Source organism: Lactuca saligna, chromosome 8, assembly GCF_052625555.1.
Source record: "Lactuca saligna cultivar CGN05327 chromosome 8, ASM5262555v1, whole genome shotgun sequence".
Lineage (NCBI taxonomy): Eukaryota > Viridiplantae > Streptophyta > Magnoliopsida > Asterales > Asteraceae > Lactuca > Lactuca saligna.
In genome coordinates, this window is record NC_136424.1 from 26572564 (window position 1) to 26586840 (window position 14277).

The 14277-nt window shown below is 37.4% G+C and overlaps 2 protein-coding genes across 2 annotated transcripts; both read right to left on the reverse strand.

Annotated features, from left to right (window-relative positions):
- Positions 1-36: 36 nt before the first annotated feature.
- Positions 37-919, reverse strand: LOC145008297 (uncharacterized). Its single transcript, XM_078966915.1, has 3 exons — positions 624-919; positions 457-531; positions 37-306 (listed from the first exon to the last, which is right to left on the reverse strand). The coding sequence occupies exons 1-3, from the start codon at positions 786-788 to the stop codon at positions 253-255; spliced, it is 294 nt and encodes a 97-aa protein (XP_078823041.1). The 5' UTR covers positions 789-919; the 3' UTR covers positions 37-252.
- Positions 920-1974: 1055 nt separating this feature from the next.
- On the reverse strand, positions 1975-4665 carry LOC145011618 (3-hydroxy-3-methylglutaryl coenzyme A reductase 1-like). The gene is made up of 4 exons (XM_078970357.1): positions 3548-4665; positions 3078-3259; positions 2659-3005; positions 1975-2557 (listed from the first exon to the last, which is right to left on the reverse strand). Exons 1-4 carry the CDS (start codon positions 4648-4650, stop codon positions 2315-2317), a joined length of 1875 nt encoding a protein of 624 aa, XP_078826483.1. The 5' UTR covers positions 4651-4665; the 3' UTR covers positions 1975-2314.
- Positions 4666-14277: the final 9612 nt, after the last annotated feature.

Below are 14277 nucleotides of genomic sequence, written 5' to 3' on the forward strand. Positions count from 1 at the left end.
GATAGGCGTGTAGGAAAGTAAACTGAACAAAGATCATTTGAGAATTGAGATGTATAATTTGTCATTTGTGTCCCTCCCCGTAAGAGTTTACATAGAGACATTATTACAACGCAGAAATATAAAATAACTATAACTCTCTCTCATATATTTCTTAACATAACACCAAAAGTTTCACAATCACTGTATACTACATCAAACCCTTCAACTGTGAAGTAACAAAATTACCTTTACCTCTCTCCCAGAATCATCTCATCAGTTTTCTGGAGTATTACTTCTACTTTTGTTCCCATAAATGAGCCCAGTTTCCTACAAATTATAAAAAAGTTCAGGAATGGAAGAATTGGATAAAAATCATTTCAAACTCTCAATTCTAGATCAAACTGGTGGTAAATGAAGTTAATTGTGAGGGTTCTTAGGTAAAAAAGTCATGAGATTGATGTAAGAACATAATCGAACCTGAAGATCTGGAATCGGTTTTACTTTCTCGACATATCGATAACGATCCGACGCTGCCGCAAGCGCAGCTCGCTCCTAACAAAGAATGAAACAAACAATTTGATCACCAGTCATTCAATCATTATTCAATTTTGATATCATTCAGACATAGCTAAGAAGAGCAGTACTTGTTGTTCTCTCTTGAGCTCTTGTGAAGGCTTGACCCACAGAAAGTACGCTAAGGTTCCGGCCACCACCCAAGATGCTAGGTTGCTTCCTCCACGGAGACCACCCATTGCGTTTCCGACGACCGATCTGACATTGCCTAAATGTTTCTTCAATCCGGTAGCCATCGATAAGGGATTTCAGATGTAAATTAGGGTTCCGTCGGGTGATAAACCAATCGTTTCCGTGCAGGAATTTCGCGTGCGTGTTTTTTCTAATGTCTCGCGATATTACGAGGTATCACAAATTTAAATTATTATAAAAATGTAAAATATCCTTTTATACAAGCAACAAATATATTTTTAGTACTTATACGATCGCATCTATCGATATTGTGGAATGGTCCTTAGTCCACGATGTCAAAAATACTAAAAGAATATATGTTTTATTATTATTTTAATTGTCTATCGCTAATAAAATCGATCATTATTCCACGATGACACATTTGAATATAACTTTTATGGCAAATGGTATAAACTATATTGCATCATATCAAGTAACTGGTGTACATCATCTCCTTTATTTCTTTGTTTCTAAGGGTAGCCATGATTTTCAGTTTATGATTCGTGATTTGTATTTTCAATGTTTTTGTATTTTTTTTATATTTTATTCCTACTTATTTTTTAATTAATTTTTTTCTTTGATTGTATAACATGTTAGGTCAATGATGTTCTATACCGTCTCAATCAACATTGTGACATGTTGCTTCTTTTAGCCGTATTACATATTTTGAAAACCCTAACATACCTATTAAAGTTACCGACTGTTTATGATATGTGGTTATTTAACTTATTTTTAAGTTATACTTTAGTTCCGAAAATGTTTTCGATCAGTGTTGTCTTATTTTTTCGTAAACTAAACTATGTTTCATAATTTTTTTTAGTCGGATTATGTATCTTGAAAATCTAGTATATTCTAAATAATAAAACTAAATTATGTTTCATAATTTTTTTTAGTCGGATAATGTATCTTTAAAATCTAGTATACTCTAAATAATAAACTATTTCGAGATATGTTTTTTCATGGTTTCCAAAGTTATATTTTGACTATTAGCATTTAAGACTATTATGGTTGTGTATCTTCTCAAACGAACGTGTTTTACTGATTTTTCTTGTTAGATTATATACCGCAAAGACCTAACATCCCAAGTGCAACATTGTTGACAAATAGCACAAACAAAGAGGGCCAAATATAAACCTTTTAACATATCAAACAATCTAGATATTCAATCCTAGATATGATAGTAAAATAAAAACAAATGTTTACCAACAACTTCCTTTCTTTATCAAACAATTTAAGTTAAAACATAAGATATAACATAAACACCATTGATTGTCATATAAAATTCGTCTGCAAATGGTCTCAAAGATAACTCATAATCCAAACTTGCCCCATGTCGTGCTACTGCTACACAAATTAACAAAAGAGGAGCAAGAATTACACCCTCATTATTCTACCTGAAATTACACCCCCCAAAGCAAACACAACAATCTAACACAAAGTAAAACTCCAACAAATACAACTCTTTCTTCGGGGGGAAAATGGTCAGTAACACCTCACATTCTGGTCTTTACAGATACTTTCAACTCTTTTTAACTCTCCAATCCTTTTTCTTTAATTTAGACCTATATTTCTTTCTCTTTTATTTACTAAACTAAGACGAAATTACTGTCATATCCCTGTTGGATCTGTTATACTTCATATGACTCTTCACAAGCTGCCCCGATGAAATAGCTGACATCAAAGACAACTCCCCAGCCAACACCGACCCCGCTACAATTGTTGCCAAAAGTCTCGCATTTGCCCCTGGTGACTCTTTGCTTGCACCCTTCACTCCAAGTAAATTCAAACAAGCTGATTGGGATGCCAATTGGGTCCCACCTCCCACTGTCCCAACCTATACCAAATTCCCAAAATACCCCTCAGTATAAAAAAAAAAAAAAAAAAAGAGTAGCTTTTAAAAGATAGTGTAGAAGGGTGAAAAGTGAAAAGAAATACCTCGATAGAGGGCATGGTGACAGAAATGTGGAGGTCTTTTCCGGAATTTACAGGCTCCATCATTGTAATGCAGTGAGAGCTTTCGATGTTTTGAGCAGGGTCTTGACCTGTGGCTATAAAGACAGCTGAAACAATATTGGCTGCATGAGCATTGAAGCCACCAAGAGAGCCTGCAATGGCTGAACCAGTAAGGTTCTTGAGCATGTTAAGCTCTACAAGAGCAGGCACTGTGGTTTTCAGCACCTTCTTCACCACATCTGCAGTGATGACTGATTCACAAACTACAGATTTTCCTCTCCCTTCGATCCAATTTACAGCGGATGGTTTTTTATCTGAGCAAAAGTTTCCTGTAAAAAAACCAAGAATATTAATGAAAGATATGGTGTTGATGCTGCAAGTTTAGGAATTGAAGGGCTTACCAGATATACCAATTACTTCCATGTCTGGGAAATCGATTTGGAGAAAATCTAGAACGTTTTGGACGCCTTTTGACACCATGTTCATCCCCATTGCATCACCTGTGCTGCATGTGAATCTGATGTAGAGATTTTTTCCGGCGATTGAGCATTTAATGCTTTGAAGCCGAGCAAATCTGCTTGATCTGATGTAATTGAATGTAGAAATTAATCAAGATTCTCAAAACTAGGAGACATATATGGTATGGTAACAAGTGAAATGTAACCTTTTTTCCAACCTAAACCTGATGTGATTGAAGGGTTTTTTCAAATTTTGCTGGATATGATGGTGATTTGTTTTTGATGTGGTTCAATTTGAAGATAGAAACTTCTAAAACAGTTCTTGTTGATGGTGATTGAAAAAGTAGTTTTCTATTTTGAAAAAAAGGAAGGTTATCAAGGATGAAGAATTGAAGGTGGAAACAGGATCTTACTTGTTAAAAACGATGCTTAATGCATCAAAATTGAGGGTGTCTTCCAAGAAGAACTTAAGGTGAGAAGCCCTTGCCGCCGATCCAAACCTAACAACAGGCGCCCTTGTCATCCCGTCCTTTAACAGAATCGCCGTGGCTCCGCCTGATGCAAATATGGCTTTACAGCCTCTATTTGTGCTCGCAACCAAACATCCCTCCGTCGTAGCCATGGGCACCATGTACTCGCCACCATTCAACAACAAAGGTCCTGCGATTCCGACAGGTACCTGAACATAACCAATAGGCATCTCACAGCACTGCCCCAATATCGAATTGTAATCGAATCCTTCAAGCGGTAACCCTAATAACGGCCTCCCCGTTTTTCTCTCTAACGCCTCCCGTCGAATCGAAGCCGCTTTCCGGCAGTCCCCAAGCTTTGATTCGAGAGAATACGACGGAATAGATCCAGAAACCACAGATTTCACAATATCTTCGTCCTTTTTAGACGTGAGAGTAGCAGCCGTCGGTAAAGGATCCATAATTCTAGGTTTAGGTTTAGAATGATGTTCGACGTCGTCTTCGAGAGTGAAGTTGTCCTCGTCCACACGTGAGGTGCCGATGAAGGATTGGACGAAATCGATGCCAAAGAACCCTAGAAGGTAGATGAAGGAGGCAATGAGGGAGACGATAGCGGCGAGTTCGGAGAGGGTAACGACGTGAAGAGGGGTAGAGGACCGGATTTTTTCCCGCCAACGGTGGAGGAGGAAGTAGGCGACGCAGAAGAAGAGAGTGAAGAAAATACCGTTTGTTAGGTATAGAGGAAGGGGCAATGCATCGGATGCTTTCGGGATAGGAGAAGGTGAGCGATGATCGATGACGGTGCCGGTGGAGGAAGGTGATCGGTTGTTATTATTCTTATTGTTAGAAGTAGTCTTCCGGTGGCGGATTATGGGAGTGGTGGAGGGAGGTTTTGGAGGAAGTCCACGGCGGAGATCCATGGAAATGGTAATGGTAGTGGTGGCGGTTGGGAGAAGGCGGCGTATGATCGGTGGTTTCGAGGGGGAATTTATACATGTGAATTGGATGCGGTGACGTGGGGTTGTAAAGCGAATGATATTTGACATTGGATGCAGCTGTCGCTTTCACTTGCTTTTGTACTACACGTGGCATGCATCCATTGATCTTGTTTTTTCCTTCTTGCTTAAGACAAAAATATGAAGGACGTGTTTTTTCAGCAGTCGATGGTTGATATGCAGTAGTTGGTAACGGTTGATGAAAGGTGGAAGCATGTAAACACATTGATACTTGGCAACGGAAAATTGGAAATTGGTAGGGGTAACTAATAGTTCCAAAATTATAATTGTTATTTATTATATAAATGTTGGATAAATCTACTTAGAAGTTTTTGAAATATATAAAAATTACAGCCGCCAATCGTATAAAAAAGATAAATATATAAGCAATTATGAAAATTGATTCTACAAGTTTAATAGTTTTTTTTAAAACACTACATCAAATAACTTTATATTTGATATTTTATTTAAACTACAAGCTAAAAACTCGTACTACCTAAACAAAACATTTTTGTTTAAATCTAATGTTTTATCAAAAACTAAAAACTAAAAATTATCAAATTATCTTTGCAAAACACGCCCTAAACCATGAAACTATTTGAAAAAAAAAAAAATATTCTTTATTTTTTTTCTACTGAACAAATGAATTAAAATATTATTAATTTCATTAAATATGACACGTGTTAGCATTTAACATTAATAAAAGTAGGAGTCAGAAGAAAATATAAAAGGATATTTAATTTCTCTTCCGAAAAATATATTTAGGAAATTTCTAAAACTAAAGTCCCTTAGGCCCAACAGTAAGTAGCAACCTTTTAGTGGAGAATTGATAAATTCAAGTCTCATTATAAACAAAAATGGTATTAGAAGTATATTATTTATTAGTTTGTTGTTTCAAAAAGAACCTCAAATTAAAAAGAATATGATTACAGTAGTCGAGCTTAATATTTATACTCAAACACTTTTATAGCTCGTAATATCAAATTAGACACCAAAGATTTTTAAATAGAATAGAACAAAGGTTAATCATGTATGTCTAACTACTTTACATTTACAAAAACATAATCAAAGCTATTATAGGCAAACATTAATTTGGTACTTCACTATTTTTTATTTATTTTGTAGACATTATGGAGCACAGAGCTTGGAGCATTGGAGCATGAAGAGAAGATGGATTGGCCGTGTCATGGAAGAAAACTTGAAGACATAATCTGAGTCGTTGCATTTCATCATAGCAATTGACTGTTGGGTTTTGAGCATTCTAATACTCCTAAGTGTACATGCAACCCTATATACATTGGATCTATGTTTTCTTTATTATACATGCAAATATCAATTTTCAAGGTATTTATAAAATCTAGTAGAATGGAGTACCTCTTTGTTGGTGCTTGATTCCATGTAGCTTGAGAGCCTAGTGCCCCAAGTGTGACACCTTAAATGGTTCACACAACATCATGAACACTTGGAATAACTTGAGAGAAAGTAGAACACTTCTAAAATCGGTTTGCCCTCACTTGTTTCACTAGTGGCCGATTTCTTCAATAATAAGATCATTATATAGTTAGTCACAATTAGGGTAAACCCTAATTGTCATGGATTTCCATTTCCTTTGATCCATGGGTTCAAATACACCATGGAGCATCCTATGGGTTTTAGCCTAACTTTATAATCCATGGAACATTAGCCCACTATATAAGTATGGATGATTTACACAATCAACCTATATATTTAATTAGTCTTCTTTTGATCACTTAATTAATTTTAGATTAATTCTTGATCAATAATAATTAAATAATCTTATTAATATATTAGAACTTATAATATATTAATAAACCTTAAGTGTTAGTTCTCTCATTTTAGTCTATCCAAATGCATGATGCCATGCAACCCAAATGGACCATGTCGGGTCGGGTCAAGTATATATCAATTATAGTTATGGACTTAAACACTAATCCAACAGTCTCCCACTTGGATAAGTCTAATAACTATTATTGCAAGTACACCTTCACAACCTGACCAGCAATCATAGCTCTTAAAAGATGATGCCGAACTTTGAATAAATAAATGACGCGTCCATTAGATAAGTGATCATATATTACTCCATTCGAGATATCATATGGACTGAGACATGGATTATAATCATTCTCTATGTCCATTTGTTGTTTCCCGGTTTCTGATTTATGACGATTGGCTAATTGAACAAATCAAATCAGTCCAGGCCCGACCGAGCACTTACATTTTGTCATCACTAAATCATCGAGGGGCCTACAAATATCGCTTTTATCCCTTTGAGGGTAAAAGGAATGGATAAACTTCGACGCATATGCTTGTACTAACTACTTGTTGAATTATACACAAAGGCACGTTTTATAACACCGAGTTACTGTAACGTCCGCAGATCCGGGCTAGTCAATTTAGAGGCAATAGGGGTCAAAAATGACTTTTCGACAAAAGATTATTTAGAATGAATAGTCTTAACCAAGTTTTAGAATATGTCACAAGGTTTCCGTACATATAAAGAACGCCGAAATCCGAGTTATAACGAAGAAGTTATGGCCCGCCGAAGTTTTACGGCAAAACCGGCACGGCACCGGAAGACGTAAATAGTGAATTTACGATAGAAGACTTTTTAGCCTTAGCAATCTAAACAAAAGTCGTAGAATATGTTAAACTAAGAGCGTCGATAAAAATAACGCCCAAATCTGACTTCGTATGAGGAAGTTATGATTTTTCTAAGATTCGGCTTAGCAGTGTACAGCCCGAAACTCGAATTTTAGTTCGAGCGGTTTTTGGCTTACGTGAAATAAATGAGAGTTGAAGATCTCATTAATAGGAACTCAACGGTAAAAAGACAGACGAAAACGGAGTCCGTATGAAGGAGTTACGAATTCTTCACGGTCATTTAACAATCTAAACGCCTCGTACTATTAAATTTAAGATCGGTCGAGAATTAGCCGACGGAGTCAAAATGAAAGTTGTAGATATTATTTTTACCTACGCGTGGATATAAAGAACGTCAAAAATGGAGGTCGTATGTGAAAGTTACGGATTTTAGAAGTCGGAAGTATGTTGTGCGAAAATGGGTGATGTGGCACAATCTTGGCCATTGCTTTCTCCCCAAGTCTTGCCACTAGATGGTGACATGTGGCACCAAGTTCAGCCATTTTCACTCTATAAATACCACCTCTCCCACCCTCATTTTCTTCACACCTTTCCCATTCTTTCTTCTCTTTACTCTCTCTCTAGAACCTCTCTCTAGCCCCGAAATCCCCCGAAAAGCCTAGGGAACCTCCCTAGCACGAGGCGGAAGCCCCGGAGTGCTCGACGGCTCCGATAAGAAGAGCTTTTCGGCTCGGAAACGCTGCTCCAAGCAAAGCCTGGTTTTCTATAAAACCCGCTGTAAGTGAGCTACGCCTACACTATTTTTAATATAGTTTTTATTTAATTATATTAACGTTATTAAGGACATATAATAAATACTTGGGCTATTATTATGGGTTATATAAGTATTTTTTTTAACGCTTATATAATAGTAATAATAGCTAAACTATTAATTAGTCTCGGTGAATAATAGACTAAAATCTATTGGTGATAATACTAGGTTTCGTCGAAGGAAATTATTTTAAAGTAACGAAGCGCTGTCCGAGTACCGAGTCACCACCTTCTCAGGTGAGTGCATAGTCCCTTTCATGAACATGATTTTAATACAAGTATTGATTGAAGTATTAATTATATGTTTATGTGCGAGTTAATTGATGTTACTTGAAATTCGTGTTAAAGAACATACCTGATTATATTTGATAATTTAGGATAAAGAGTAGACCTAAATTAAAAATGAGGAATATTGGGTAGTATATTCTTACGAGTACAAGTGAGTAAAACTCAGAGAATAGAAGTTAGTATATATCACTTATCCGGGAGTATGGATTAGACATAGTCATTGTCCCTAGTCCGAGAATATGGATTAGGCATAATCATTCGTCGTTAATCCGAGAGTATGGATTAGCTATTGTCCCTAGTCCGAGAGTATGGATTAGGCATAATCATTCATCTTTAATCCGAGAGTATGGATTAGTCATTCGTCCCTAGTCCGAGAGTATGGATTTGGTAAATTCGTTCATTTCTGATCCGAGAGTATGGAGTAGGTAAAACGACTAATCTTAGGTCCGAGAGTATGGATAGCCTCGTTGCGAGGATCGACGGGGTGGGATAAGAGTTGTTTATATATATGTATGGTGAAATTGTATATTTTGTGAATTTTAAACTATATATATGGTATAACATTGTGGGATTGAAATCCCTATGTGCTCACCAGGTTTCCCAACCTAACTCACTCAGTTTATTTATATCACAGGTGTTGATATGAAGTGACATTACACTGAGAGGTTTAAAGAGATGTAGACCACTAGTGTGAATAATTGTAAGTTCTGTTTATGCTTATGTTCCTGTATTAACGATGACGTCCCAAACGTTTTAAAATGAAATAAATACATTTCTTCGAAAATGTTTTAATAACGTATTTACCATGTTTTTCTGGGAACAAATTCTGCAACCTTTTTATAAAATGAAGTACTCTGATTTTTATAAAGCATAAACAAAATCGGTCTTTTCTGGCCGTGATTTTGGGGATGTCACAGTTGGTATCAGAGCATTAGTTTAAGCGAACTAGGAATATGGATTTATTTCTAGACTTAAACTTAGAATGTTAAGCGATGATTGTGAGGTGTGAGCACTAGATTATTTTAGGAATTGTGCCTAAAATGTTTTTATGTGCTAAATACTTGTGCCTGATATGCTGTTAGTTGTTCGGATCTATGGTCTGTTGCCGACCGGATCTGGAAACCTTATGTGTTTAGGATTCTAAACGTACGACTACGATATTAGAACTAGCATATAAACGTTTCGGAGTGATAAGGATGATTTAACCGTCAATCCTAAGTAAAGATCTAGATTCACCTTATTCGGTGTATAGATCAAGATGGCAAGAACCCGTAGCGGAAACGTGAATGCAAATGGGAACAGAAACCAACCCCCAGTGATTGAGCAAATACCGGTGATGGAAGCTGCCGCTGAGCCAGTCACAATGGCCGGAGTGCAAGCGATGATCCAAGCGATGTTGGATCGTCAAATGGAGGAAACTAGACGTTTGCTCCAACAAAATCGTGAGGAAGCCACTATTCAGATCAAACAGCCCGAGTTGAACGAAGGGCAGACTGAGGAAGGAAACTACAGTGGGACTGTTGGTCAAGTCAACCCACCAATAGTTCGACAAAACAACCAAGATGACGAGGTCGAGAGGAATGGATGCAAGTACAAGGATTTTCTGACTTGCAAGCCATCGACTTTCACTGGAAAGGAGGATCCGATCGGGGTCATGGATTGGATCTCGGAGATGGAGTTAGCCTTCATGACATGTGGTTGTAGAGGGAAGCTACAGACCACATTTGCAGTGCGTCAGTTTCGAGGAGGCGCTGTACGTTGGTGGAATACCTTGGGGAAGACTCTGAGCCCTAATGAGCCTCTGCAACTGACATGGGCAGAATTTCTGGTGCAATTCAAACGAAAGTACTGCTCAGCTCAAAACCTGCTTGAGCTAGAGAACCAGTTTCTAACCCTGAAGAAGGGAAGCATGTCAATCGATTAATACACCAACAACTTCACAGAGAAGATGGAGTTCGCCTTGCGTCTTGTTCCGGATGAGCTGACGAAAATCGACAAGTACGCAAAGGGACTTCCATGGGAGTACGCGGTGCCAGTGCGTCAAGCACCTACTCTAGAGGCAGCTATCTGGGCTGCCAAGTCTGTCGAAGATATGATCAAGGGAAGAGCCTCCAGCAAGATGGAGGTTGTCGAGAAGAGAAAGTTTGAAGGATCTTCAAGGTCCAGCGAGAAGAGAAAATTCTCGAAGTTTGAAGAAGGAACGCAATGGTGTGACAAGTGTAGAAAGAAGCACATCGGGAAATGCTCTAAATATACGACATGCTTTAAATGCGGGAAGACTAGTCATTACGCCAGCGAATGCACAACCAAGAGAGAAGTCTGCTTTAAGTGTGGAGAAGAAGGACACTTCAAACAAGACTTCCCAAAGAGAGAAGGGGCTACAAAGCCAAATGTGCCACCAAAGCCAAAGGCGAGAGCATTTCAAATGATCCTTGACGAAGCAGATGACAATGCAAGGATTCAAGAGTGAAGGCTTGACATCCGAGGATCGAGTTATGGAGTAATCGTGTAGATAGTACCTCACGATGTAGCCCGTTAGAGGCATAGTCTAGGGTGAACTTGAACACCTATGTAATAGTTTCGAGAAATAATATAAAACCTTTGTTTTGTTATCTGATGTGTTAAGTTGTTGTATGGTTTTCTTGTATGGTGACTTGGAAAAATTGCGGGACAATACTTGGGACGAGTATGAGTAGGTGTGAATGGTAGTAGAGGCCTATACTACCGGAAGCACAGGACTCACACTTGGATCAGGGAAAGTCACAAGGTTACCAAGAAGCCAGTAATTGATTTCGTTTTATTCAAGTATGCCGTTACCATTGTTTCGGTAATGACTAAGAAGATTGTTGTTATCCCGACCCTAGTGGTCATATCACCTTGAGTCTGACTACGATGAGTAGGTTACGTGGTTCAGAGAACCAAGTTTGATATAGCGTCCGACTTAAACCAAACGATTAAAAAAATCAAAGCGATAAATAGAAGTATCGCGCTCGTTGGTAGCTAGAAATGCTACATGTTAAAGTATGATTATATCACATTAGAACATGAAGGAAGGCTTAGTCTGTTTTAGAATTTAAGAGACCTGATTCTAAACGTACATCACATGATGATAGGTCATAATTTGGAGTCTAATATGAGGTAGAGAGCAGGTGCACGATCAAGTACTGCTTACAGTCAATAAGTCTAAGAGATAGACTTGAAGGAATAAAGAAGTTATAATTATTACCTAGGATGAAGAGATGATGTATGGAGTCATTATACGATCCTTTTTTCGTTGATGATTCCGGGACGTAATCATCCTAAGGGGGAGATAATTGTAACGCCCGCAGATCCGGACTAGTCAATTTAGAGGCAATAGGGGTCAAAAATGACTTTTCGACAAAAGATTATTTAGAATGAATAGTCTTAACCAAGTTTTAGAATATGTCACAAGGTTTCCGTACATATAAATAACGCCGAAATCCGAGTTATAACGAAGAAGTTATGGCCCGCCGAAGTTTTACGGCAAAACCGGCACGGCACTGGAAGACGTAAATAGTGAATTTACGATAGAAGACTTTTTAGCCTTAGCAATCTAAACAAAAGTCGTAGAATATGTTAAACTAAGAGCATCGATAAAAAGAACGCCCAAATCTGACTTCGTATGAGGAAGTTATTATTTTTCTAAGATTCGGCTTAGCAGTGTACAGCCCGAAACTCGAATTTTAGTTCGATCGGTTTTTGGCTTACTTGAAATAAATGAGAGTTGAATATCTCATTAATAGGAACTCAACGGTAAAAAGACAGACGAAAACGGAGTCCGTATGAAGGAGTTACGAATTCTTCACGGTCATTTAACAGTCTAAACGCCTCGTACTGTTAAATTTAAGATCGGTCGAGAATTAGCCGACGGAGTCAAAATGAAAGTTGTAGATATTATTTTTACCTACGCGTGGATATAAAGAACGTCAAAAATGGAGGTCGTATGTGAAAGTTACGGATTTTAGAAGTCGGAAGTATGTTGTGCGAAAATGGGTGATGTGGCACAATCTTGGCCATTGCTTTCTCCCCAAGTCTTGCCACTAGATGGTGACATGTGGCACCAAGTTCAGCCATTTTCACCCTATAAATACCACCTCTCCCACCCTCATTTTCTTCACACCTTTCCCATTCTTTCTTCTCTTTACTCTCTCTCTAGAACCTCTCTCTAGCCCCGAAATCCCCCGAAAAGCCTAGGGAACCTCCCTAGCACGAGGCGGAAGCCCCGGAGTGCTCGAAGGCTCCGATAAGAAGAGCTTTTCGGCTCGGAAACGCTGCTCCAAGCAAAGCCTGGTTTTCTATAAAACCCGCTGTAAGTGAGCTACGCCTACACTATTTTTAATATAGTTTTTATTTAATTATATTAACGTTATTAAGGACATATAATAAATACTTGGGCTATTATTATGGGTTATATAAGTATTTTTTTTAACGCTTATATAATAGTAATAATAGCTAAACTATTAATTAGTCTCGGTGAATAATAGACTAAAATCTATTGGTGATAATACTAGGTTTCGTCGAAGGAAATTATTTTAAAGTAACGAAGCGCTGTCCGAGTACCGAGTCACCACCTTCTCAGGTGAGTGCATAGTCCCTTTCATGAACATGATTTTAATACAAGTATTGATTGAAGTATTAATTATATGTTTATGTGCGAGTTAATTGATGTTACTTGAAATTCGTGTTAAAGAACATACCTGATTATATTTGATAATTTAGGATAAAGAGTAGACCTAAATTAAAAATGAGGAATATTGGGTAGTATATTCTTACGAGTACAAGTGAGTAAAACTCAGAGAATAGAAGTTAGTATATATCACTTATCCGGGAGTATGGATTAGACATAGTCATTGTCCCTAGTCCGAGAATATGGATTAGGCATAATCATTCGTCGTTAATCCGAGAGTATGGATTAGCTATTGTCCCTAGTCCGAGAGTATGGATTAGGCATAATCATTCATCTTTAATCCGAGAGTATGGATTAGTCATTCGTCCCTAGTCCGAGAGTATGGATTTGGTAAATTCGTTCATTTCTGATCCGAGAGTATGGAGTAGGTAAAACGACTAATCTTAGGTCCGAGAGTATGGATAGCCTCGTTGCGAGGATCGACGGGGTGGGATAAGAGTTGTTTATATATATGTATGGTGAAATTGTATATTTTGTGAATTTTAAACTATATATATGGTATAACATTGTGGGATTGAAATCCTTATGTGCTCACCAGGTTTCCCAACCTGACCCACTCAGTTTATTTATATCACAGGTGTTGATATGAAGTGACATTACACTGAGAGATTTAAAGAGATGTAGACCACTAGTGTGAATAATTGTAAGTTCTGTTTATGCTTATGTTCCTGTATTAACGATGACGTCCCAAACATTTTAAAATGAAATAAATACGTTTCTTCGAAAATGTTTTAATAACGTATTTACCATGTTTTTCTGGGAACAAATTCTGCAACCTTTTTATAAAATGAAGTACTCTGATTTTTATAAAGCATAAACAAAATCGGTCTTTTCTGGCCGTGATTTTGGGGATGTCACAGTTACCAATGCGTTTTCGTGCAATCAATGTATAACCAACTCATTGTTAACAAATCATATCTCTAGGTTTGAAGAATATAAGATATTATCGTCTCATGATTCACTCGTGATAAAATCCATGAAGTGAATCCAAATGAACGTGGGTTGAATCCAATACTCAAGCCTTATGAGTACTCATGAATGTTGCAACAACCATTGCTATGTCTAATGCACATTAGACAAATCATACAAGCCAAATTCATGAGAGTCTTGATTCATATCTACTTCCATCATATGACCGACCGTGGACGGTTTGAATAACTTAGTCATTCAGGAAGAATGACCTACTTATTTTGGAAGTCAAAACATGCAAAGTGAAACACAAGAATAATACTAATCCTATATGGCCCTAA

Coding starts and splice junctions, on each gene's coding strand:
- LOC145008297 (XM_078966915.1), bottom strand. CDS start 788: ATGGCTACCGGATTGAAGAAACATTTAGGCAATGTCAGATCGGTCGTC. Junction 532..623: donor AGCTCAAGAGAGAACAACAA/GTACTGCTCTTC, acceptor ATTCTTTGTTAG/GAGCGAGCTGCGCTTGCGGC. Junction 307..456: donor AACCGATTCCAGATCTTCAG/GTTCGATTATGT, acceptor TATAATTTGTAG/GAAACTGGGCTCATTTATGG.
- LOC145011618 (XM_078970357.1), bottom strand. CDS start 4,650: ATGTCAAATATCATTCGCTTTACAACCCCACGTCACCGCATCCAATTC. Junction 3,006..3,077: donor GGAAGTAATTGGTATATCTG/GTAAGCCCTTCA, acceptor GTTTTTTTACAG/GAAACTTTTGCTCAGATAAA. Junction 2,558..2,658: donor TCACCATGCCCTCTATCGAG/GTATTTCTTTTC, acceptor AATTTGGTATAG/GTTGGGACAGTGGGAGGTGG.